This window comes from Branchiostoma belcheri, unplaced genomic scaffold (assembly GCF_001625305.1).
Source record: "Branchiostoma belcheri isolate BF01 breed outbred unplaced genomic scaffold, Haploidv18h27 scaffold1, whole genome shotgun sequence".
NCBI lineage: Eukaryota > Metazoa > Chordata > Leptocardii > Amphioxiformes > Branchiostomatidae > Branchiostoma > Branchiostoma belcheri.
This window is the reverse complement of record NW_017802379.1, coordinates 6355650-6383165: the sequence shown is the minus strand read 5'-3', so window position 1 is coordinate 6383165 and position 27516 is coordinate 6355650. Positions and strand designations below refer to the sequence as shown.

The window sequence follows — 27516 nt, the reverse complement described above, 5'->3', positions numbered from 1 at the left end:
CACTGCCGACTCAAAATATTTATCCTCACGCGAAAGAAAAATAGTGCGAAATGATAGATCAAAGCAAAAGACTTATAAATGACCTCAAATCACAACTGCAATATGATACTCACTTAATATGATAAATATAAAGATAATCCTTATACATAATGCTATATATTTGTTGTTATGGTTAAAAGCGGAAGGATATTTATGAAATTATTTCCCAGCAATTTGTCGCTATGCCGGTGAATTGTGGGAAATCTGCAACATGGCGGACGTCCCCGGTTCCGGGTCAATGACCTCTAGCAATTGCTCAACTTTATGGAACCCATCGGAGTATTTTACAATTTTCTCCTGGCTTGATTCAATCAATCAATCAATCGATGATTTCTTTCTTTAAGTAATGCTGAAGACGTCAGTCTTATCCAGTGGATACATTATTTCTGCATCTTTATGTACAGCCATGGGTTTGAGAATGAACTTTTACTTTCAAAGTGGATGCCTTGCACTTTCAAAGAGAAAATTGCATTCTATGCGTAAAGTTACGAGACCAAAAAAAAATCTCCTTGGCGCAAAATGGGCAACTTCGGAAGAGCAAAATAAAGGAAACAAATTTCTTTGGTTAAAGGTCACAAAAAACAACAACAAAGAATAGATCATTTTATTTTTATCTTTTACCAATACGCCAGCCAGGCAATACGTGTGCGAACTTGCATCCAACAGTTTGTCGTCTTGAACGCTTCAAGAGAACTTTCCTGGGCTGAATAAACGATCGTGAACTTGTTTTCAATTAAAAAGTCAACAAGAATTAAAAAGAAAATGCTTAGAAATAAACACTCAGCTGCTTTCTTCATTCACCGGTCTGGCTTAGCCAATCAATCAATCAATCATGCAATCAATAAATCAATCAAGTTTCAAGTTTTATTAATAAAATCAGCCTTGCAGCCAGTTAACAAGTCAACCTAGCTGAATAACAATGATTTTTACAATTTTGTACATCAATCAATCAATCAATCAATCAATAGCCGGGAATCTAAAGTGTGTTTAGCTAATCTTTTTAATAGGTAACTTAAACCTGGGTATAAACGTTCTCTGTCGCGGTCTAACGACTTAGATTCTTCTCAACACATTTCCCGCCAGTCCTCTGTCCAATCTATACACAGAGATAATGGACTGTGACGTATAAGACTAGGCCAAAAGCCTGTTAACGTTACTAAACGCCAGCACTATGGTGATGCGTTCAGTCCTCGTGACTTAAATGTCAGGGGAGAAAAGCGCATAAAAATCCCAGACTTTGACGTTGCTGCTTCGTGTCTGGAATGCAAACGTCGAAGGGCGGCTTTACGGGTTGCGTCTGTGAAGTCCTTGTCGTCTGTCATCATCATGTGCGCTAACATGTGTCCTGTGGTACCAGCTATCACCGCAAGGAGCGTAACTGTACTGATACAGCCACCAGCAACTGACTAGTAGTAGTACACAATGTAGTACTAGTACTTTGGCGATCACGTTCAATCTTGAATGTCATTCCTTTGAAGAATTTTCTGTGAAGAATTTCTTTCCTTTGATCTTTCGATGTTGTCCTTTCTTGGTCTTTCCAAGGTCTTATTAGCAATAGTGCCCATAATTATGTGAAGCAGACGGAAGCCCGAAACCAGCGGCAGCATTACAAAAATGTACATGTACTTTATCATTTCTTTGTTTTTCGTATGGTATACGATGCATTTCCATACCATGCAATAAAAAATAGAATCATTTGTATGAGAAAACCGATAGAAAACTTGCACTTTATCTTATTTTAGTCATAATTCCACCACATCATAGTACTGTATTCGGAACGGATTAGTCGGCCTGCAAGTTTTTATGGTAATCTTTTGAATCTTTCACAATAATGATAATCTTTTAAAAGACTGGCTAGAGTTTTCGCTTTTGTTTTTTTAACCAGTCAAGTTGACGAAATACCATGGCTGAATGCATAGATCACGTTACCTTATTGTGCGCGCGTAATAGAAGATCGTGGACTAACGTTATATCTAATCAACATATGATTACTATGAATGTAGATGAATTACTCTGTAACGTTTCAAATAAACAATAGGTCTATCAAGCCATGAAAAACGGCAAAATTGTTATCCGCAACTTTTCGGATGACAGGTTTGAGGACTCGTTCTTGTTCCCAGAGTAGCCTCAGCTGGCTTGATCACGTGACCACACAGGCGTTCGCCATCTTTGTTTCTTTGCGGAGGCATCGGTGGCGATCTCTTTGTTTTCTAATCCCATTTCTCAGAAAATCAAGAGGACTTCGCTACACTTGTGCATCACACAGGTGCGCAACATATCACAAATTGTTCAGATCGTACTTGTATCACCTATGGAGTTCGCGAAAGTCTAGAATTCTGGGTCGTCTTGTTGGCGAAACCAGGGAGAACTTGGCACAGTCGAAGCACCTGGGCTTGCTTGTGTGCGTCATTTCCCCTTTCAATCTGTATTTTTCTAAAACGCGGAAATTTTTCGTCAACACACGTGGTGTATCAACACGTGGTGTGCTGCTGCGTGTGTGTTAGAAACCAGAAATGAAACCTTAGATTCTGAGACATGCTGGAATATGCCCATCGTGTACTGGATCTTTGAGACCCATGTGTGTTGGGGAGGGGGGCGCATAAAAAATTGTTATCGATGAAAGCATGGAGGTAAAAGAGAAATTCCTTTTTTCTACCTCCATGATGAAAGATACAAATTTTAGGAAGTGATTGAAACTGGAAAAGAAATGTTCAATTCCACAGGAAATTCCACAGGCTCATTGTTACTACAATGATTTACCCCCCGCCCTTCATTATTAATTTTCATGTTTAATTTCAAATGAATGTTAAATTATGAATATTCAAGTTTATTGTCTTGTTGGCAATTCCTTGATGTAACGTTATAACTATAACTTTCAGGTAATAACACAGCGGACAGCTGGACTCCAGTGAATGTTGTAGTGGTGAACTGTGTAGGACACTGCTATCCTGTGCAGAAAGCTGCTGTCCAGTGTATAACACCGCTATCCTGGGTAGAACACAGCTGTCCTGTGTACAACACGGTGTTGAACACCGCTGTCCTGTGTAGACTGCCACTGTACTGTGGACACTGCCGCTGTCCTGTGCAGAACGCTGCTGTCCTGTGAAGAAGGCGCTGTCCTACACCAGCATAACACTGCTGTCCTGTATAGATCACAGCTGTCCCGCATACAACGCAGCTGTCCTGTGAAGAATACTGCTGTCCTGTGTAGAACGCTGCTGTCCTTTGTAGAACGCTGCTGTCCTGTGTAGAACACCATGTCTGACTTCCTGGAAAGCGAGGCTGAGGAGTCTATGGGGGAGGAGTCTGGGGATGATGAGGAGGTCACCACCAAGAAGAGCCAGGCGGTGATGGGGAGTGGTGATGAGGAGGAGGAGGATGAAGGTAAAGACCTCCCATCTCCTTGTAGTTTTCTTCAGTTAAGGAGTAGTCTCTTCTCCTCCAGTGAGTTAGCTCTCTGTAGTTTCCTCAGGTGTTGTTACTGCAAAAATTGTAGCAGTACAAAAATTATAATGCATGAGAATCATTCAAAACATTCGCACGGTTTTATCTTTTTAGTGGCCTCACCACTGCAAATTCAAGATGCTATATATATGATTATGACCCGGAATTCAAAATGCAACAAAAGCCTCCTTTTCCCGACTACTGTGAAATGAAACCACAGAATGGAACTCAGGTCATAAGCTGCCTCTCTCTTGATAATTAAATATGGATGCTTTTTAACTAACGCTACATGACAGTGCCTTGTTGAGATAGGTCATTTGTTGTGAAATAACATGTAAGATAACCAGCCACCATTACATGCACGACTCTGAAGTACGTACTACTTGTAAATGCAGGAAAATGTGCAAAGTCAGTATGAGTGTATGACTATGATTATGAGTGTGACAATCGCGTGTTTGACCCTATAATAATAAATTGCTGTAATTTATCTAAACTGCTTATTTTACTTTTTCTAATTCTAAAGAATATGCCCATATGTAACTGACTTACTAGTATCTATGTTGTGATTCAAATTTGTATGAGGCATGCATGTATTTGCCGTCATGGAACTGGGAAATGCATTTAACTGTACATATAGGTTTTTTCTTGAAGCTTGTCGCTTGTTGTGTAAAGATTTCAAACTCAAAGTCTTTGGATATGTATCTTTCATCTGCATGCAGAATTTTTAAACATACAATGTACAGAATGTATACTAAGTACCAGCTTAATTTTTTTGAGGCATGTACAATTGTATGTGAAGTTAAAGTTTAACCATGCTTGTGCAGCTCTTACGAACAGTTTTCCTTCTCTTTCATGTGTGAAAAATGAAGGAAAGGTTGAGGGTAAGTTTGACTTTTATCGGGCATGAACAAGTTGTAAAACCTGGTAACCCCCCCCCCCCAAAAAAAACCCTGCAATTTGCACTTGGGCAAATTAATAGGTAAAACTCACATGTAGAATCACAAGTAGTCTTAGAAATTAAAATTATAACATAGTAACAATGTTATTTTGTCGGTACCCTTATAGTAGGATATTTATTGTACATTGTATGATCATATGAAGTTGAAGTGAAGTTATAGGGGATTTTTTTATGATTACAATTTTTCGTGGAACTGTTATTGGGAAGGATTATAAGGAGGATTGTAGTGACCATTTTACATGTAAAATTCTTTTTTGCCAACTTTCTTGAGGTGTTCAATTTCTTCCATCCACTACCTTTTCTAGATAGTCAAAATCAAACACGCATAAAGTCACTCAAGCAACTGGATATGATTTTGGAACTGGTCAGACGTTTCAGGTAGATCCACTATTTGTCAGTGACACAGGGGATGCTACCTGAAACAACTCTGACTGTTTCCAAAATCACATCCAGTGGCTTGAGTAACTGTTTTGTTGTCGTATCTTGCATCTCACTACCTGGATTCTAACCTTCATTGACTTAAGCATGTTAGGTCTGAATCATGTTTGGTCTGCTGCATTTCAGACATTGATGACAACGTATCGGATCTGATCAACGATGATGATGATGAAGAAGAGATGGAGGGAGGGGAGGAGGAACCCAGGGGTCGTTCAAGGTCACGCTCGCGGTCTCGTTCACGGTCCGGTAGCGAGATGTCCGGAGCGGAAGACTCGGAGGGAGAGATTGGTGGGAAAAAGAGGCGGAGAAGATGTAAGGTTTCTTGTTTGTTTGTTTGTTTGTTTGCTTGAGCATTTGTTCATCCATGAAATATCTCAGTGACAATATCAGTTCTTATTTGATTATTTTGTTGGTTTTGTCTGTCCACAGCAAGCATCGATGACCGACTGGAAGATGAGGACTATGATTTGATTGAAGAAAATTTGGGTGTCAAAGTCAAAAGGGTAAGAAGAAAGCATTGGTGGTCTATTGATAATGTATGTGACATAAGGGTAATGATACATGTATTCATCTTTGGATACAAGCTTTAAAAACAGTGCTATCAAACTCTTAGAAAGGTTGCAATATTTGGTTTGGTTGGTTTTCCTTAATGCCCATGATCATGATAATGATCATTCTGGCATTTTCACCTGTATGAAGTGAGGAAAGCTGCGTAAACTGCCTTTCCCAAGGCCACAAGGTTGGTGACAGCAGGATTCGAACCCGGGACCTATTGGTTCTGAACCGAATGCTCTTCCGTTACACCACGCAACCCCGCATATTTCAAGTATCATTGATTAGTATGAAATAAAAGTATACCATTTGTGTACACAAAATGCCGGCTAAACAGATATTAAGGTACTTTTTTTAAGTTGTATCTTTTTTTCTCATGGCACACAGAAACGATTCCGTCGTGTCCAAGCCCTGTCAGATGATGAAGAGAGTGACCGTGAGGTTCAGGAGGAGGAGGCACAGGAAGAGGACAGGGAGGCCATCGAGAAGGAGCTGTTTGAGGGAGCTGAGGAGGGCTCTGATGCGGTAAGATATCTTGGAAGAGTCAAGGAAACATGATCACAAGTATCAAGGCTGTCACTTTCTACTAGTATTCTATGTACAGTGAAACCAGCCCAAGGCGACCACCCAGGGGATCGAAGATCAGCAGTCACCTTGAACAGGTTGTCTCTTATGAAGAGGGTCGATCTCATGATATGACTGAGTCATAAATGGTTTCCAAGTGGAGATGTTTTATTGTCAAATGCTGTAACCATCTTCAGTTCTGTGGTGAATGCATGTGGGGAGGATTTACGTGAGAGTATAGCTGGTGTTCAGAGAATTAACAGTGCCTTATTATTCCAACTTCCCAGGAGGGGAGTGTGAAAGATCGCCCCCTACCTCCTCACGAGGAAACTCCATTCCAGGAGGAGGAGTCAGGGTCAGAGGATGAAAGTAAGTTTTGTTTCTTAAAAATTCCACCATTCTTCAGCAAAAAGTGATGATGTACATTACAAGTTTAATCAACTTCAATGAAGCAACTGTCAACTGGACTTTTATATTGGCCTTAATGACAGTATTCCCTTATTTATTACATTGTTTTCCACTTTTAGTTGATGACTTTATTGTGGATGATGACAACCAACCTATCAGAAAACCCAAGGGCAAACGCAAGTTCACTGACGCGTGAGTCATTCTTAACTTTCTCCATTATCCTCTTTATTTGATATTTCTCTTCCATGATAGCTGGAACTTGGTAGCTAAAAGTTGAATTCCATACACTGTGCAATATCTTATAAAAGACAAGGAAAATAAGTGATGTATTGGACACACATTATAAAAACAACAATAGATGCACTTAAGAATTTAGTACACATAGAGCTAGGCTTGACTGCAATTAACTTGAGTGAAAACTTTATGCAGATATGACAAGAATTATAATCATTCTTAAATTGTAGGTATTGTCCTTTTTTTATTGTAGCTAAAAGTTCACTTTTGAAGCATTATGAGGAAGTTATCTTCTATATTACTGCAGGGCTCTTCAGGAGGCTCAGGACATCTTCGGAGTTGAGTTTGACTTTGAGGAGTTTGAGCAGTTTGGAGATGAGTATGAGGGAGAAGAGGAGGAATTGTATGATGAGGTAAGGACGGCAACTTCTTTTAACTACTGTGAATCTTTTTTTGTAGTTTTTGTCAATTCATGACACCACAAGTATGTTTTTAGTTGATGTACTACAGAATTGTTTTAATCCTGAACTTCAAACACCACAAAAACATCCTTTCCCCTCCTAACTCAAAATAAGTGACATCCAAAAATAAAAGAATTTACAATACATGCACATAAAAGCACATTTACTCACATTAAAACTATAACAAATATTTTTTGTAGGGCATTTCTGCTTAATTCTAAACACACTTAAAATGGTATTTGCACTTCAGTACGAAGAAGAAGGAGAGGAGGGTGTGAAAAGAGTGAAGAAACCAGGAAAGAAGAAGATGGCCAAGAGGAGCATCTTCGATGTAAGTACATGTACCTTTTTTTACCCTGCCTTGGTTGGAATTCTAGTTTTGTATCACTTTAGGCTGGATATCTTGTTCGTATATGCACTGTGTTAATGTTTATAGTAGAGAGTAAAGAGACTCTTTTTACACAGCCAAGTCATTTATTCAGCCAAGGTTTCGGTGACCGTCTGTCACCGTCCTCAGGGCAATTCTGACTGGTTCACATTGCACTGCAGCACAGGTGTCGCTGCTATAGACACATTCCCAAACGTACAATTGTTCTCATATATGTAGGTCTACGAGCCCAGCGAGTTGGAACAGAAGCACTTCACGGATCAGGATAATGAGATCCGTACTGCAGACCTGCCTGAGAGGTTCCAGCTTCGTACGATCCCGGTCCGTCCTGCGGAGGAGTCGGAACTGATGGAGGAGGCGGAGTGGATCTACAAGTACGCCTTCATGACCCTGCCCATCTCCATGCAGGTAAGATGATGTTTTATTTGTGTTCTCTGCAATAACGATTCCTTGTTAGTGTTACCTCCATGAAAAATGGAGGTATTGTTTTTGGTTTGGTGTGTTTGTGTGTATGTGTTTCCGCATGGCCCTTAAGTCAGGTTGAAATGGATATTATGGTTGTTTCAGTCTTTAATAAAGTCATTAGTCACATCTACATATGGTAACGCATGTTGCTTTCACAGGTGGTTTTTCGTTACATGACCTCCTTGACAGCTGGGGTTGTTTCCCTTGCATGATAAAGAAATACTTGTTGACACCATGGTGCATGAGAAGAGGATACAGTCACAATCCAAAAGAAGGATATGCTTGCTACTAAACTTGATGTGCTATCAAATGGTATATTATAGAAGGAAAACTTATTTTTTTCTTGGCCTGCAGGAGTTTCCAGACAAGCCAGAGGAGGGAGGTGGTTATGGCTCCATGTACAGCAGGAAGGAACCCAGTACTGTGGGCAAGATCAGGGATGCTCTCAACTTCATGAGGAACCAGCATTTTGAGGTAAGGGTATATTTTTAATTGCATATCTTATGCATGATTGTACATTTGTTGACAATTCAAGTTTGAAGGAAGTATGCACATTTGAAATGCTACAATGCCTAAATGCACAGTATTTGCAACTAGATGTACAAATAAATGACATAAATGATTTAAAAATAGATGAAAAGGAGTTTGGAGTTAGCGTCCTTTTTGTCTGTCCTCCAGGTACCATTCATAGCGTTCTACAGGAAGGAGTATGTGGAGCCTGAACTGAACATCAACGATCTGTGGAGGATCTGGCAGTGGGATGAAAAGGTAAAGTCTCTTGCACTACCATAATCTACAATAAATATGTATAGCTTAGCCCATTTCCTTTCCTATTTCAGGTGGTTTAGAACAAAAAGGGGAATGCAACATGATTTGCTCTACTTCCAGACATTCAGTTTTTTTTGGACTTGAACCTAAACCAGAACTAGTTCCAGCAAACTGGTACACAGCACTATGCATATCCACCCAGTACTTCAAGTCCTGCAATATAATTGCATTTTGTTGCTCTCTCCTCTAATACTGCCATTTCTCGTTCCAGTGGACGCAGCTTCGGAACAGAAAGCGGAACATGACGCGGCTGTTTGAGAAGATGCAGACGTACCAGTACGAACAGGTGGCCGCCAACGACCCGGACGCACCGCTGCCCGAGAACATGCGCCCGCTCACGCAGGCCGACCTGGACAGGTTAGAACTTGTGATCAATATCAGATTTTATGAAGCAGTTTAAAATGTTATTTCCAACACAGGAGATTGGACTTACCCAAATTTTCGACAGTGCAACTCCAGTCTTTATCAAGGAATGAGCAATCCACTGCTTCTGTGACGTCACATTATGTAGATGACACGCGTGACTCGGTGAGCAGTGGATCGTAATTTGCAGAAAGTCTGTGGCGCCCCCCGTCTCTGTTGAGGGAAGGTTGTGGTGCCTGGATATAGATAGACCCTTTAATCCTCGTGCAAAGAAGTCTGGTGTTCTGAGTCCAAAATTCTTACTTTATACAATGAGACAGAGTGTCCAGGTGATTTTATATGAATCTAATGAGATCTCTCAAGGCTAGGTTCTTGCAACACTAGTTCGACTAACTCGGAAGTCTCACAACACATTCAGGTAGAATCACCTGGACATGAGCTGAGTGGAAGAGATGGGTTAGTTACCATGTCTTGTTTTTTGTTTCAGGCTGAACGAAGTCCAGACTATGGAGGAACTGCGAGACACCTACATGCACTTCCTTCTGTACTATGGACGGGACATCCCCAAGATGCAGAATGCTGCCAAGAAGAAGAAGAAGAAGAAAAAGAAGCCCAAGAAGGAGCGGGCAGAAGGGGAGGAGGGGGAGGAGGTAGAAGTAGAGGAGGAAGAGGAGGAGGAGGAAGAAGAAGAAGAGGAAGAAGAGGCAGATTCTGCACAGTTGAAACAAGCGTCTAGAAGAGACATGTACTCCATCTGTGAAACAGCAGGACTAGGTAAACTACCACTAGAGAGGCTGACATTTGCTAGCAAATACAGCATATTTCATAAGAAACATGACAAAAAAACAATACATTTCATGTATACCCATAGTATGGAGTGAAATACAACAGATGAAAATGTCTGAGACGGAAGTGTTGTAGTCAGATCTTTTTCAATCTTGTTGACCCCCATAATTGCATTTCTGTTTCATCTCTCTAGGTGGCCTCGCTAAGAAGTTTGGCCTGACCCCGGAGCAGTTTGGTGAGAATTTGAGGGATAACTACCAGCGCCACGAGACTGACCAGTACCCCGCAGAACCCAGCGATCTCTCCAAGGAATTCATCAACAGGTTGTGAAACTTATAACTGTTAAACTTGAAATGCTTTTTTCTTCTTACATGGCCTGATGAGGGCCCATGATATGTTAAGAACCTACCTTAATCAAACAACCTGTTAACATTTGCTATGGTGATTTTGCAGCCAATTCACAAATGAGGAGAAAGTCCTCCAAGGGGCACGGCACATGGTTGCCATGCAGTTGTCGCGGGAACCTCTCGTCCGACAGTGTGTCCGACAGACGTACTTCGAGAGAGCCAAGGTCTCCACCAAACCCACCAAGAAAGGAAGAAAGGTGGGACTTGTTACTCCGTGAAGGAGGTATACCGCGTTTGCAGCTAAAACACAGGGTTCCCTTTGTTTAATTGGCATGTAATGGTGGGGCTTGTTTCCTTTCCAATAATCTGGCTGTTTCTCAGTTGGTCCAAGGACCAAGTTGTGCTATTGGTCAGCCAGTTAAATAGATTGTTTGAAGCAGCCAATCATTTTGTTCAAACAGGAAGTTGATGAGATGCACTACGGCTACACCTTCAAGTACCTGAAGAACAAGCCAGTCAAGGACCTGACGGGAGACCAGTTTCTCAAGATGACCATTGCAGAGGACGAAGGGCTTCTCAAGACACACGTCACCATAGATGGGGAGACGTAAGGAAGATTTGTGTTTTCCTGTAATGAAGACCATAGTAGTACTGGTACTGGTCATTTTTTGGCGATGCGTCAGGGGCGAGCTAAATAGTATTATTTGTAGTCAGTCTGCAGGAATTTTAACTATTTCACAAATATGTCTGTTATTTTCCACAAATGCCTAGTAAACAGCTGTTTGTACCCAGTCTCAGGGACAACTATATAGCAAATATTGAGTATTTGGGCAAGAGTTCAAATCATTTAATTAGATGCTCGAAGCATGACCTCTGACTCTATGTGACACAAAGGTCATCTCTGTTGTGTGGACATCACAAGTAGTGGTTAGTGGTGGAGCTCCCTTGAGCACATCTGAACAATTTCTCCCACCCTCGGATTCTCATGTTTTACAACATTAAACTGTACCAAGCCCACTCCATCGCTTGTCTCTCCATATGCATTGTGTGAGAGTGTAGATAGTCCTTCAAGATGTACAGTACCGTAGCTACTAATACAGATGAAATTTGATGCTGATCGATTGTTTGTGTTTTCCTGCAGCACACAGTCGTACTTTGATGAGATTAAGCAGCTGTACTACCGGGATGAGTTCAGCCACCTGGTGCAGGAGTGGAACACCCAGCGTACCATGGTCCTGGAGCGCATGCTGAAGTTCATCCTCTATCCACAGATGGAGAAGGAACTGAGATCCAAACTGGTACAGGAGGCAAAGGATGGCATCATCAAGGTGAGGAGACAAAACTTCTGAGAATTCTCAACTGTGTGGTCACATATTCATGAATAGTTTCATTAGGTTGGTAAGACACTGAGTAAAGAGACTCCTTTTTCCACAAGCGTTTTATTCATAGCCAACATTTCGGTGACCGTCTGTCACCTTCCTCGGGGCAATTCTGACTGATTCACATTGCACTGCAGCACAGGTGTCGCTGCTATAGATGCATTCCCAAACGCACAAATGCATCTATCATCTATAGCAGCGACCCCTGTGCTGCAGTGCAATGTGAACCAGTCAGAATTGCCCCGAGGAATGTGACAGACGGTCACCAAAACGTTGGCTGTGAATAAAACGCTTGTGGAAAAAAGAGTCTCTTTACTCAATGACTTACTTACCTGATGAAACTATTCATGGATGTATGGTCACATTTGTCGTAGGTTGTTGTAAGATTTCGATGTCATAGCATTTTCAAGAAGGCTGTGAAAGATCCAACTTATGTCAGGGATGCCTTTTCCGTAGGCTGTTAGCCAAATTCAATACACTATTATGCACAAGAATGCCTTCAGTTTGCGACCATGCGACTGTTGTGCAACAAATGTAAACGGGCCCTACTTGAGCAGTACCTACATACTATTCTGTAGACTGTGTTTTACTCTGCTGAAAGTGTCACAAAGCAGTATGTTCAAGGCCCTGAAGTGTGCCATCTCTGACAGCCCTGTTCTGTTCTGTCCTGTTCCAGTCGTGCTGTCGTAAGCTGTACAACTGGTTGAAAGTCGCCCCGTACCAGCCTGAACAGCAGATAGAGGAGGAAGATGAGTATATCGAGGGCATGGGCTCTACCAAGGGGCTCCGAGTCATGGGGCTCGCATACTCCTCAGACTGGTGAGGTTCCCATCGATATCTTTTGCTTTTTTTGCTGTACACTTACCATGCACATGTATCATTTTATTTATTTATTTATTTATTTATTCAAGCTTTGCCACAAGTGGAAGGGAAGGGAGAAACAGGTGGAGACCGCCTTTACAGGCTCCCTCCCCAAAGACATAAATGACATTGCAATCAATCATAGTTAAAACTAATTAAACATATTGCACAACATCGTAAGTAGACAATAATAACAATATATATAATTGCACAATTTCATAATAGCTAGATCTCTGCACATGTACATCCGGCCGTGGAAGTGCCCCATGTCTACCGTGGCCTTATTGCCAGACATGTGGCACACCGACAAGCAGACGTCCACGTGCAGAGATTTATTACTAGTGAACGATATTGAGGAGTTACACTGCTTTTAAACACACCATATATGATATCTAATCCAACTACTAGGTACACTTATATTCTGACTACCATACCAGTACCAACTTCAGTGGCAAGATCCAAAACTTCATTCCCCTCATACTAATCCGACATCGCCAGTGTGTTTTTTTAAACACCACCCTTGTTGTTTTCTCTCTTTAACAAAGCATCCTTACAAACTAAGTTTGTGATTCCTCCACACAGGGACACAGCCTCCTTTGCTGCTGTGATAGATGGGGAGGGGGATGTGGTGGATTTCCTGAGACTTGCTCATCTGATGAAGCGTAGAAATGCTTACAGAGAGGCAGATAGAGAACATAAGGTAATGTAGTAACTAATGGATACAAGGAAGTCTCTATGAATCAAAATCACAAAAAAACAAACATAAAATCCATATTCCAAAGATTGTCAGTTAATATTATAAAAAGCTCTTGGAATCAAGATGATTGCAGTTGTTTTGTGAAATTCTGTTGTTTAGCTAAAATACAAGTTGGAGTTACTTAGAGCTAGCAGCAACTCTTGGATGTTAACTTCTTGTAGACAGACAGTTCCTAAGCAGAGATAATATATTTGTCCTCTTTTCCAGATAAATGACATGGAGGCCATCAAGAGAATTATTCTCAACAAGAAGCCACATGTCATTGTGATTGGAGCTGAAAACAGGTAACAGATAGGCAGAATTCTTCTTTCCATCATTTGATGGCATATTGCCACTCATGACGGACAAAAATTCTGTTAACATTTCCCGATGGAAAATGGGGCATTTTTACTGCAAAATTCTTTAGCAAGCACTTTAGAAGCAAGATATGTTGTTTCCGGGGCACGTTTGAGCAAAACTGGGGCCACATTATTTATGCAGGCCGACACTTGACAATGCCCAATGGCAATGTTTTCTTCATTTTGCATGACAAATTTTTGACTATCAAAGATTTCAGGTGGTTTAGAACAAAAGGGGATGTGACAATTTTTTGGTAAGACCAGAACTAGTTCCAGACGTTCAGTTTTTTTTGTGACTTGAACCAAAATATTTTTACAAGTCCGGAACTAGTTCTAGCACCAGTCCTAACCCATGATACCTGTTCCCCCAGAGATGCCCAGTCTGTGATAGATGATGTGAAGCTGTGTGTGAAGGAGTTGGAGGAGGAGGAACAGCTGGCTCCCATCGCTGTGGAGCTGCTGGACAACGAACTCAGCCGATTTATCATGAACTCTCCACGTGCTGAGGTCAGGCTTCAGCTTCTGTCAAGAAGTTCAGATGTTTAAAAACAGATTAGCACGTCAGCCTGACACATGTCACCTGATTGTTCAGGGTTTTCGTTGGATGTTTGGTCAACTTTGTATCAGAATTTTGTCTGTTCCAGACAGTATTCTCTTCAATATAACATTTGAAAACTACAGACAGCATATGTTAACCATATATATGCAAATACGACCTTACATGAGACATTCTGCCAAAGTGCTATGCGTAACACATTACGGGTTTGCACAGGTGCAGTACAACGTGCTATACAGATGTTTCTGTATGAATTGAAATATTTCAAACTTGGTTAGGAAACATATCGGCTGTTCAGAGCATTGGAAAAATAGTTTGTTTTTTCACCAGGTTTTTAGACCTCGCCATCCAGCCTGTAGCACTAATGTTGTGTTTTTGGTTGATAAGACCTGTACTAGAAAGTGAAATGCTCTTTTTAGTCATGTTTAAACTGTTAATCATATTTTCATAGAGCCTTAGTTTATACAGCATGTAACAATAGGAAAGATTTTCTAGACTATAGAATTCCTTTTACATTTTCCCCAGATGGAGCACCGTGACTACCCACCCCTGCTGCGGCAGGCCCTATCCCTGGCACGGCGTATGCAGGACCCGCTCATCGAGTTTTCACAGCTGTGTGTCAACAACGACGACCTGCTCTGTCTACGCTTTCACACACTACAGGTCTGTTCAAGGCTCCTAGGGCCTAGGAAAAAAATTGTTGTGTTACCTGTTTCCAGACCATCCCTAGAAAAAACTGTCAACCGTAGCCTTTTTTTTTTTGTTTGGACCACTGCAAGGGACATAAATTTTTAAGCTGATCGACCTTTTCTAGCTCCATGATCTGACACCTGAGTGATGACATGTTGTACAATCAGTTTTCCAACATTGACATTGAAACTAGAAGTGTCCTCATGCAAGTTTTATTTTGTTAAACTGTATTGTATAAGTTGGATCACTGAAGATTTCCAAGTTGAAAAAAAAATGAATGATTAAAAAGAAAGATAATCCCTACCTACCGACCCTAATTTTTTTCAAGACTGGAACAGGAAACACAAGATTTTTTTTCCTAGGCGGTATCAAATCTCAAAGTCAAATGACCAACTACCCCTGAGGCCTCAAAAAAGGCTATGGGACTACCTTTTGCTTAGAAGAAATCTGGATATGTTTTCAAGAAGTCAATGAAATTTATTTGCCACTAACTTTTTTTGTCTTTTTTGTTTTAGGAGCAAGTGAGTCGAGAGGAGCTTCTCCATGCCCTGGAGTTGGAGTTTATCAACCGGGTGAATGAGGTTGGAGTGGACATTAACCGCTGTGTGGCTAACACACACACCACCACCCTGGCACAGTTTGTCTGTGGGCTGGGGCCCAGGAAAGCTGCATACATACTGAAGGTCAGGCCTTGTTTTTTTGGCAATGCCTCAGGGGCAGAGCCTGTTGTATACTGTAAATCGTGAAATGTTTGCGGTAGTTTTACTTTCGTGGCGGCCTTTTACAGCAAAGTCATAATGTGTTTTGTAATTGTTCTGTACAGCATTGTTCCAATACATATATGTAATTGCCAAAAAAATAACACAGCAAAAACTTCCTTTTTCCTCCTCCTACAAAATAAAACCACTGTAAAATAAATGTATTTACATTTTGTTGTAGTTCCCAGAATCTTACAATATAGAGATAATGGCAATGAATTTGGAATTGTTGTTACACAAGGAAATTCTCACTCTAGCAACTGGATATACGGTTTTGAAAGCTTATGAATTCTGCCAACACAGATGAGTTTTCATTCGAACAACAGAAATTTGTCCATGAAGGTTAGACATCCAATAAGATACACAAGGAAATTCTATGTAACTTTAAAACTACAACTTCTGTTGTTGTTTCTTATACTGTAGGTGTTGAAACAGAACAACGCTCGGTTGGAGAACAGAAACCAGTTGGTGATGATGTGCCACATGGGGCCCAAGGTCTTCATGAACTGTGCAGGCTTCATCAAGATCGACACCAAATCACTGGGAGACAGGTACAACATCTCACAACTCATTATACCTCATATTTGACCATTAACCTTATGCAGTGTTTCCTATGCAAATTGCTAGGTAGTGCACATGTTCAAAACTTATTTCTTTCCCTGTAATATTTTTTTTCAGTCGGTCAGTGGCTTCTGGTGGCCATGTCATTGTTTGGTATCGACCAAATGTCTTAACAGTCAGCAATTTTTTTGTTCCTACATAATGTAGTTCTGACCACAAGACATGAGCAAGTGGTTATGTGTTCAACTTGGTTTTTTACTGAGCCATTATTAGCGATTTTATACTACAAAATTCAGTCTTCTGTGAAAAGAATGCACAAACTGTAAAACTGCCTTTGCTAACTTTTTGAAAGTTCACGTGTATATCTAAACTGGAGATGCCATGACTATCATACAACTATATTTTGGCAACGCCTCAGGGGAGAGGCATTTGTGTAAGTACTTATGATCGCTTTGAAAGGATTTTAAAAATTGCACAAATGCATTCCCTAGGGAATTGGTTTAGAGGTGGCCTTTGGCCATGTGGTCTTTGGGCCGAGAAGTAAAGGCCTTTGCACCTTTGCATATGAAAGGCACCATTTTTAGCAAATTGCTCCTTTTTGCAAGAGAATAGCTGTATTTACAACCTTCTGATGTTCCCCATAGTGAACAGTACATTGAGCTGCTGGATGGTTCCCGGGTGCACCCGGAGACGTACGACTGGGCGCGGAAAATGGCGGTGGATGCACTGGAGTACGACGAATCAGCTGAGGATGCCAACCCTGCTGCTGCACTGGAGGAAATCCTGGAGACTCCCGAGAGGCTGAAAGATCTGGACCTGGACGCCTTCGCAGAGGAGCTGGAACGTCAGGTCTGTTGGAAGGAAAAAAACATCAGTCGTAGATCCAACATTTGAAAGGAAACCTTATACCATAGTTCCTCCTGTGCCTGATGGCACATCGGGCAGCAAGCTTTCACTGCCTTATATCGGACCCAACTGACTCCTCCAAACAAATAAGGTCAATGACCTGAACCAGGCATCTGTCACCATGTTAACTAGTGTTGGGTTACATCATGTTGCAATTTTACAGCAGGAAGGATTTAGACTCCTGTCACCATATATATGAATATGTTTGAGTAAGACTTAAAAGAGCAGACCATATGCGAAGGAGAACATTATGCGTTTGCTTTGCAAATGGTATCTTTCTAGTTGGTTGTTGTTTTTGTTGTTGTTTAGGGTTTTGGTAACAAGAGCATCACGCTGTACGACATCCGTGCGGAGCTGAACTCCATGTACAAGGACCTCCGCACGCCCTTCAGATCACCCACCGTGGAGGAGAAGTTTAACATGCTGACCAAGGAGACTCCTGAAACATTCTACATAGGTATCAGTTACTAGTTTAAGTGTCTAGTGTACTCCTACTAGTTTGAGTGTCTAGTGTCATCAAAATATACATACTGGCTGGATGTATCACACATAACTGGCTGGATGTATCACACATATCAGCAGAGTTTCTACATGTTTACTTCAGGGATGGAAGTATTGTTTTTGGTTACATTAATTATAGTTTGTATGTTTGTGTCGAGTCCATGCTGGGTGCTTGAGAATTGAGTCATTTGGGGTTGAGTTTCAATGTGGTTTGGGGGTAACCAAGACACTGTTCAGTAAAAGAGGATAAGGTAATTCATTTGAAAACAAGTGTCACTGTTATGTAAAAAAAGGATAAGGTAGTTCTCCACTAACTTAGGGTTGGACAAGTCACCCAGGGCAAGTAAAAGCACTGTTTGGGCATTAAATAATTTGATGTCTAACCTTCATCAACGTATTTTGTACTGTTGTTCCAGGTAAGCTTGTGCAATGTCGAGTGACCGGTATTGCCCACCGGAGACCCCAGGGTGACCAGCTGGACCAGGCTAACCCTGTCAGGTCCGAGGAGACCGGCCTGTGGCGCTGCCCATTCTGCCAGAGAGACACCTTCCCAGAGCTGAGCGAGGTCAGTGTTAGAAAACATGCAACCTTAAAGGCATCTAATGCAAGTTCAGGGCATCAAAACAAAAATATTCTGGATGAGGAAATGTATCTGACATCTGTCCTTGTATAGCTGGTATATCCGCCCTTTGGCATAACACACCAGCTTCAAAGGCACGCGGCACAGCGGCAGCTGGCTACATTACATCGAACGACTTGTTACACCTAACCTTTGAACATCTAACTCTAAACATGGTTTAAAGCTACATGTACATAATGATGATGCCCTTCTGTACTTGGTGACAGCAAGTTCCACTCTGCGATAGTTCTAAGAAGGAATGAGTTTTTGAACTTAAACACCTCAATCCTTGGTTGATAACTTTGGTACTTGAAGGCATGGCTATTTCATGTTCTTGTTGACATTACTTGAAGTGTTTAAAATAGCCAAGAAAAAGCTATGTGAGATACCTCTTTAAGTTTTGAGTGTTAGATTCTTGTGCAATTCTTGTACAATAACTAAGATTTTTCACTTATAACCACATCACAGCCATAACGAAGGTTCTCTAACTCCTTTCCAAAGGTATGGAACCATTTTGACAGCTCGGAGTGTCCAGGCCAGGCCACGGGCGCAGTGACCAGACTGGACAATGGAGTGTCAGGTTTTGTCCCCACCAAGATGATCAGTGACAAACATGTCAAGAGCCCAGAGGAGAGAGTGAAGGTACAGCTCACTTCTTTTGTAACATTTAACACTGAAAAAAAAAGGTATTTGGGAAATCAATTAGCATTGCCAAGAACATTGTTATGGGTTCACCACACCACGAAGTGGTGGTGAACCCATATTGCTTTTTCTGATGTTTCTCCTCCTGCCATATCTTTAAATGGATTCAGCTTCTTCATTTTAGGGCCTAAGGTCCTGAAATTTGGTATGGAGATACAGTGGGCAAATACCCCTAGGCGTTTTTTAAATTTTTGTGATACAGGCTTTTAGAATGGTTTTATTTGAGTTTTTTGGCTGTGTTATAGCAAATGTATTACTGTGTTAGTGTGCCATGTTTACCACGTCTGGGCATGAGTCATCACAATGGAATGCAGGGCATCAACCAATAGGCATGCAGATTTCCTCTATTCTTCTTGCTGATTGGCTGTTGGGATTTAACTTGATTAACACCTGCACAGAGCATTTCCGCCTGCACAGAGCATTTCTTGCTGATTGGCTGTTGGGATTTAACTTGATTAACACCTGCACAGAGCATTTCTATACTTGTACAGTATGTCTTTATTCAAGTGTTTTGGTAGGTATTTCAAGCTTTTCTGCTCCAGCATTGGAATGCGGGGCATGAACGTTTTTTTTTTATTTTGAAAATCAACAGTTTGCATTATGCAATTAAAAATCCTAACCAATAAAGTAGGGAATAGCTATCCAACTGTTGTTTTAGTTGTATGTTACTTCATATTATAGTGATATCAATGTAAATCATTGTTTTCCCTTGTGTTTCTCATTCTTTCCCTGCCATGTCGTAAAATGTGGTGAACCCATCGCTGTATTTGCTCCAAAGCAAATATTGGCCTTTCTAGTTATCCATGTAATACCTGCAAATCTCTATGACGTATGTTTGTTATTGTTCATATGGACAGATTTTGATAATGTTGAATAATAAAAATATATCGTTTATATCCTGTTTGTATTTTAATCATTCAGTGTTTTACAAAGCAAGAGTAATGTAAAATCAAAATAGTTCAGTCTAGATAAGGATTGCAATTTTGATTGAACAATAAAGTGTGTTCATGGCTCCAATGTCACATTAGTTTATTCCAGTATGTTTAACAGATAGCCAACACATGACACCCAAGATTAACTTCTGAAAGTAAATCGCTATTTTCATCCCAGTCCCTCCAATCTGTCTTTAGGCCACACCAATCTAATTTGTTGGTTCACGGATTCCCCCACTTCATTTTCTTGTGACTGTCTTCAGAGTTGTTACAGTTTTTCCATCTATCAATGCAGTGGTTTGATTAAAAGTTTGAAATTCATTGTTTAAATTACAAACCAGTACATGTATGTTGTCTTCATGGCTGCTATCATAGCTTTTTTTTTTTGAGCTATCATTGGATACCTACATGTACTAGGTCTTTTTTTTCCTGTCGCTTCATATTTTTCTGAAAAAATCCGAGAACCAACAAATCAAATAACACTGGTCGCATCAATTTTGGAAAGTCACAAGGCATTTGGAAACTCAATTAAAAATTGATTTTCAACATTCAAGTTTCACATCAGTGTGTAGCTCTTGGTGTAATGAGCACAGTGATATGAAAATTATTGTTCTGCAGTGTTCATAACTTAAGATATCATTAATAATAAATACAAGCAGACCAGTGGTCTTTCCTAACAGCCCGTCAGGCCTAACAACTAGCCCGCAAGTTTTAATTACAGGACCTTCGGTCTAAAGGCACTTAGACTATAGGTCCAGATTCCCAGCCCGCGGGCTGATTTACTCAAAAACCATTCAGACCATCAGGCTAATTTCACCCCTCAGCCTGAAAATTCTGGTCAAAGAGCCCAAAACAAAGGTATGGAATGTGTGAATTGATTAATGAATGCAGACTGTCTGTGCCAACTTGAGCCTGGTGGGCTTACATCTCAGACGAAATTCGGAAAGTGACATTCCAAAATTGAAGTGACCAGTGTTAAATTGTTTTAGCCAGCAAAAAGTGAGACCAAAGTTTTCTCCTTTCAGCCTGGCATGGAGCTCTACACTCGCATCATCAAAATCGACATCGAGCGTTTCCGTGTGGACCTGACCTGCCGCTCGTCGGACCTCGCTGATCAGAACGGAGACTATCGCCCTGCCAGGGACCTGTACTACGACCACGAATCAGAGGACAAGGACAGGAAAGCAGACGACGAGGCCAAGAAAAAACAGGCCAGGACAAGTAAGCTGTAGTTTTTGTGGATTTCTTGTTTTGTTCATTATCCTGAATTTGTCGATAATTCTATCTGACCGTTCATTATCCCAATGGTTTGCAAGGTAACAGACATGCAAATAGCAGGAAATTGAAGACTGGAAATGAGAGAACCTTTTCTGGGACCTTAGACCTAACTTCCTGCCAGTGTCCCCAACAGTCGTAGTGTTGGAAAGATCTACAGAAACGAGCAAAGACACAAACACACAAAAAATGAGGGCTAGTACTATGTCAGGATCTATAACGAACTTGATACGTGAAAACATGGGGATCATGATTGTTTTGACATGGGATTGTTTTTGATGTCCAGCGTACGTGAAGCGTGTGATTGTGCATCCCTGCTTCCACAACATCAGCTACAAGCAGGCCGTCAAACTGATGGAGAACCAGGACCAGGGGGATGTCATCGTCAGGCCCAGCAGCAAGGTATCAGTGCCTCTTCACTTACTCTGTTATAAGACCTCTTTCAATGAGACCTCTTTTATGTAGTGCAAGGCTTGAAATACCTACCTGCAACATGCAATTTCCAGAAAAAGATTCTGAACTCTTATACACAACCAAGTATTTAATTTAGCAGCCGTTTCGATGACCGTCTGTACTTGCAATGTTCCAAATTGTTGCAATGTTGCAATGTTCCAAACTGAAAGATGTAAAATTTTTTGTGTGTGTTGCAGGGGCCTGACCATCTGACGGTGACCTGGAAGGTAGATGACGGGATCTACCAGCACATAGACGTGCGTGAGGAGGGGAAGGAAAACGCTTTCAGTCTGGGACAGTCTCTCTGGATTAACAATGAGGTCAGACGGTCTGCTCACAGATTGGTCCAGATTTTCATGAAACTGTAGCTTCACAGAAGCAAAACTGATCAATGTAGCTTCGCATGGATGTCATCCGTAAAAATTACTTGTTGTGGCCTTATAGGAACATTCAGTTGTCAAGGGGGAAACCTTGAAAAATGCTTGCAAAATACATTTTGCAGATGGTATGTTTTCTAGTTTCTGAACAGCCCTAACAACTAACCATTTCTGTGGTTGACGAAGTTTGCATTCCGTCCAACAGGAATTTGAAGATTTGGATGAAATCATCGCCCGCCACATCCAGCCAATGGCATCCTTCGTACGTGACCTGACCAATCACAAGTACTACCAGGCAGCGGAGGGCGGTAAGAGGGAGGCTATCGAGAAAATCATCCGCGACGAAAAGAAAAAAGCTCCCTCTAAAATCCCATACATCATCAGTGCTTCCAAGGTGACTATAGCAATGTTTACCGAAGAAAAACATATTGTTTTCGGTCTGTTTTCTCTTCTTCTCCAAACAGATAAGGTCAATGACCTGAACCAGACGTCTATCACCAAGGTACATTGGTGTTGGGTTACATCATGTTGCAATTTTATAGCAGGAGGGATTTAGACTCCTGTCACCATATATATATATATGTCAATGTGTTTGAGTAAGAAGTACAAACTAAGGTAACAGAGCATACATTTGTACCATATGCGAAGGTAAACATTATGCATTTGCTTCGCAAATGTTACCTTTCTAGTTGAAGTTGGTTTATTGTTTTGATTCATAACAGTACACTAAAATACATTGCAGCCACTGAATTATGCATATTAGGCAGGCTCATTGTAAAATAGAACCAAACAAATGTGTTTCACTTCAGTGTCAGTGAATAGTTGAAACGACCAGTGTTAGTCATTCTTTGCTTGTAAAACCGAATGTACAGGTACAAATGTGATGCTGTGTTCTGTCTGCAGGAGTATCCAGGGAAGTTCCTGCTGTCCTATCAGCCCAAGACTTCTCCGAGGCATGAGTTTGTGACGGTGACGCCAGACGGCTTCCGTTTCCGCCAGCTCATCCACCACTCAGTCAACGCACTCTTCAGATGGTTCAAAGAGCATTTCAGAGACCCTATCCCAGGTAACAGTTTTGAGGACTCACAGAAAATATATGATTTCCCACATTATTCCAACAAGTGATTTTTCTTGCAGGGCCTTGCTTCTTAACTAAATAGTATAGAGTTTGTATGCTACGAGTTGCAGTCCTTAGGGAATAGGGGCAGGACAACTTACAACAACTAAAAAAAACTAGTGGAATTTTCCAGCCACTAATACTCAAAAGGGTCTCAAAAGGCTATAATTTTGCTGCACAAACAAACAAACAGGCTGGCCCAGTTCTCAACATACAAAATAAGGTCTGTTTAAGTCCAATAAAGTCCAAGTTTAAGTTCATGCCACACTGAACCAACCGTATTTACTGTACTTTGCCTGATCTAATTTTTGTCATGACCAATGAAAGAGAAGGGTTTCTACAATCTAAATTGGATTCAACTTTTATTTCCCCCTCTTCTTTTTAGTATTCTACTACAGGAATTTAAATTGCATGCACGTATATTATATCTACTACAGGTGCGACACCTGTAAATGTACGCCACAGGACACCCATGGCACCCTCACGTCCAGAAAACACCCCTGCACCCTCGGGCATCAACCTTCAAGGTATGTCATACTACTGCTCACTCACTCATTATTGTCTTACTAGTAAACTAAAACCTCAATGTTTCATGGAGTCTATGTACTAGAAAATACTCAAGAATTTTGCTTTTCCAGTCTTTAATGTGTTATAGCAACAATTTTGTTGACCAGACACATTGTGATGTGATAAAGGAAGATACCCCAGAAGGAAAGATCTTATAACATTTGGTCTATGATTAAGAATAAATTGAATGTTCTCTCTGGAATGTGTTATTTGTATAATGTTAATAATGTATAACATCTGGCAATGTGTTATTTTCAGGTGTTGACCCAGCGCAGCTGTCGCAGCTGCAGAAGGCCATCAGCAACTTCCCCTCCAACCTGTCCACGCAGCAGGTGTTCAGCGCGCTGGCCGCGGCCACGAGTCAGGGGTCGAGCGCCACGCCCGCGCAGTGGGGCAGCCAGGGGTACGGCCAGAGCCAGGGACAGTACCATGCAGGGGCAGGGTACAGCGGAGCAGCAGGGTCCAGCTCATACCAGGTACTGCTAACTTTGTTTCTTCACATAAACAGTAAACCACCTTTTGTCATAACACACAGTATACAGTGGCTGAAAAAACTCACATACTCACTGTCCGGTTTAATATCTGTTAAGTTGCCTCCAGCCGAAATCACCAACTCTATACAATAGTATTTGTACCATCGTACACTGTGGCATGCCCCTACTCATTTTCGATAAGTGCAGTTGGTTCTTTAATATGTGTGGGTGGGGTGTGGCTCTCTCCAAACACAGGACCTCCATTTAACGTCCTATCCGTGGGATGTCCCTAACCGAAGCTCATTTTCACCTGAGTGAAGTGTGAAAAGTCGTGTAAAGTGGCTTTCCCAAGGAGACAAGATTGGTGACACGGATAGGACATGGGAAGGATTTGAACCCGGGACCTCTTGGTTCTGAGCCAAACATGCTACTGTTTATACCACTTGACCTCAGCTTTTGTACCCTACTGTTAGCTATTTGACATTTTAGATGGTTGTAATATGTTGAAAGGCACCGATTCTGACATTTCCCTGCCCGTGTTCCCAGACCTTTGCTACTCCGAACCCCATGGCCACGCCGATGATGACCCCAGCCTACCCCTCTGCCACGCCGGCGCAGGGACAACCCCAGACCACGCCACGGTACCAGCCCACGCCGCAGTCTTCCTGGGGCCACGGGCACGGGCGTACGGCCGCCGCCACCGCATCTGCCTCAACATCAGGAGCCACGCCTTCACGAGCTGCTCCAAGGTCAGGGTCAAAATTTTCAGGGTCAAAATTTTTATTTGTGCCATACCTGCGCTGTCATAACATTAAGTCAATTTTTTGGTCATTCCTTATTTTAAATTTATTGTAAATTTACGATAGTACATAGCGACTTTTACGACAAGCCAGCACATGCCTTTTGTGGCATTTGTGAGTCGGCACTGTACTGAGGTCTTGAGTTCCATGGAACCTCGGTAGCCTGGGTGCCATCCTCTGTAGTTACCGCCGGCTACCTATTGTTGCTATGGGGGATGGCACCCAGGTCAGAGCCTCCTTGGAGGTTTTTCTCTCTTTTTTTTTTTGAGAACAGGCGAAAATTGATGTCATCCATGAAATTGTGGCCTAATAGAGATACAGTAGCAGCAAATAGACCATAACTTCTTGTCATTTTCAGGGCCTCCACGTCTGCGGCTGCGGGAACCGACTGGGGCAAGGCCGCACTGGCGTGGGTACAGCAGCAACGGAACAAGCAGCGAGGCGGCGACACGCCTAAGGTCCGCACGCCGGGTCACCACACACCCAGTCACCACACCCCCAGCCACCGGACACCCAGCCATCGCACACCCACGCACCGCGCACCCACCATGTCACCCAGCCCCATGGTGGAGGGCACGCCCATGATCGAGAGCACCCCCATCTCCGCAATGGGAGATGCCACGCCGCTCATCGACGAACCACAAGAGACGTAAAACCACATGGCAAATACAACACTATGGGCAAGAACGTGGGCAGAACGCATTGCACCTGCAACCCGCAATGTATTTTGCATAGAACTTTAGCAGAACGTCTCATACAAGGTCGCATTCATGCATATGAGGCTAACACTCTAGTTTCAAAATGTTATGTCAGAAAAGATTTCGTCTGCAACAGGCAAACTTCTGATGCAATGTCAACCAAAAGTCCAATGAACTGTGAAAATGGGGGGTTTGTGCAGGCGCAATACGTTCTGCCGATGTGTTCTACGAGCACAGGCACTGTATTTCTTTAGATGAAGTAACAACATAGTTACACAAGAAAGAAAGAAACCTGTAAGAAGAACTACACTTAATATTTTCAATACATGATATTCATGGTAACAAGTATAAAATGTCTAGAGTGCGAAGTCTCTAATAGAAGGTGGAATTATGTTTTTGTTGAAAGACTGGAAAAAATGCAGCCAGTGAAATGACAATTTTCATTTTCAAAAAGAGCACTGTTAGTTGAGTGTAGTCTTTAGACCTTATGAAATTGGACCACACACAAAGTTTGTTGAGTGATGTATAATATAGTCATGTAACTACGTTCTTTCTAAATACGGTCACCCGTAATGTTACTTTTGCTGAGGAGGATACTCTACAACTTAGCCAGGACTCAATGTGGCAATGTAGTGGCTAAAATGTAACCGTATACATGTTGTATCATTGCTTAGCCACCTCCGTGTAGATTGCACACAAATCTAACGTATTTGAAACCCTAACGCAAGAGACAGAAAATCACAATGTACATCTACAGAAAGCATCTGTAACGAGAAGTGTATACAAAGGAAGCATTTGTATATTAATCATGGTGAAATATTAAAGCTTCAAGTAAACCACTTGAGAAAAATGTTTGTCTTTTATTACAATATGTTAGCTGGGTGAAAGGGACATCTAGCCTCCAGGAGGAAAAGCCAATATTATGAAAGCTTTTGCGACAAAGCTGTATAATAGTTTGTAAAAACTACATGGACAAACAGGAACAAGAAATAGCCATGCCTTCAAATATCAGGGTTATCAACCAAGAATTGAGCTGTAGGTGTTCAACAATTCGTATTTTCCAAGAACTATGGTAGAGTGGAACTCGTCACCAAGCACAGTAGGGGCATCATCACTAACTGCTGCAATTAAATGTGCAAAGATTGAGTGTAAGAGGTCGTTCGGTGTGATACAGCCAGCTGCCGCCGCGCCGCGTGCCTGCGAAGCTGGTGTGTTACGCCGACAGGCGGTTATACCGACTATACAGATACAGATGGAGAAAAACATTATGTTTTAGAATTCTGAAAAGCAAAAAAAAAAAAACTTGGCCTGGCCTTGTGATCGGCATGTGTCATCCCAGACTTCTCGCACTATTCTAGAAACCTGAGGTATGTTGTGTGTTTTGGGGGGCACCTACATCTACACCGTGACAGTAGTCGTGGAGTTAAACCCTACAGGACGACATGTACAAATATGAGCACACAGCCTGTGAAGTTCAATGGCGGAGGGCCAGACAGACTCTCCACCCTACAGTTGAGTCAACACCGCAGCTAAGTGCGACATTGATGCAGCTTCAAAGTGTGGTGAGTCTGCCAAAAAGTCGTCATGATCATGAGGCGTGTGAACCCATGGAGGACGTGAGATTTCAGTGCTATATATTACTTGCGTATATATCTAAAATAATCATAAACACTTTTTGTATGTAGATATTGATATCAAGTTTATTACAAACCCATGCCCAAGGGCTAATTGCAAGTATAGAAGAAACATTTGGGTATAACTTAAGAACAGGTAATTTAATACACAGAGAAGTACTGTTAACTCCTAAAACACTGGGTTTGACTTCGTTTTTGAAGACAGAGGAAGACAAAAGATCCCACTTTCTCTGTAATTTGTGGTTTTTCGGATTGTATATCAAGGCCGATTTTTTTTCAAGATGTCG

The 27516-nt window shown here is 41.6% G+C and overlaps 1 protein-coding gene across 1 annotated transcript; it reads left to right on the top strand.

Annotated features, from left to right (window-relative positions):
- The first annotated feature begins 3271 nt into the window (after positions 1–3271).
- LOC109464437 (transcription elongation factor SPT6-like) lies at positions 3272–25609 on the top strand. The gene is made up of 38 exons (XM_019761424.1): positions 3272–3423; positions 4353–4364; positions 5006–5191; positions 5309–5382; positions 5819–5956; positions 6283–6364; positions 6523–6595; positions 6945–7050; positions 7349–7429; positions 7706–7894; positions 8306–8425; positions 8630–8719; positions 8991–9136; positions 9630–9916; positions 10122–10251; positions 10382–10532; positions 10737–10882; positions 11417–11603; positions 12331–12473; positions 13098–13215; positions 13480–13556; positions 13982–14117; positions 14692–14829; positions 15372–15539; positions 16038–16165; positions 16820–17024; positions 17391–17538; positions 17999–18147; positions 18703–18843; positions 20861–21056; positions 21397–21512; positions 21761–21883; positions 22146–22334; positions 22844–23006; positions 23495–23584; positions 23883–24100; positions 24644–24846; positions 25256–25609. The coding sequence occupies exons 1-38, from the start codon at positions 3297–3299 to the stop codon at positions 25548–25550; spliced, it is 5469 nt and encodes a 1822-aa protein (XP_019616983.1). The 5' UTR covers positions 3272–3296; the 3' UTR covers positions 25551–25609.
- Positions 25610–27516: the final 1907 nt, after the last annotated feature.

Bases quoted from the DNA above. Each gene is read 5' to 3' on its own strand.
- LOC109464437 (XM_019761424.1), top strand. From the start codon at position 3,297: ATGTCTGACTTCCTGGAAAGCGAGGCTGAGGAGTCTATGGGGGAGGAG. The intron at 9,137-9,629 runs GTTAGAACTTGT...TTTTTGTTTCAG, and splicing joins ACGCAGGCCGACCTGGACAG to GCTGAACGAAGTCCAGACTA. The intron at 24,847-25,255 runs GTCAGGGTCAAA...TGTCATTTTCAG, and splicing joins CCTTCACGAGCTGCTCCAAG to GGCCTCCACGTCTGCGGCTG.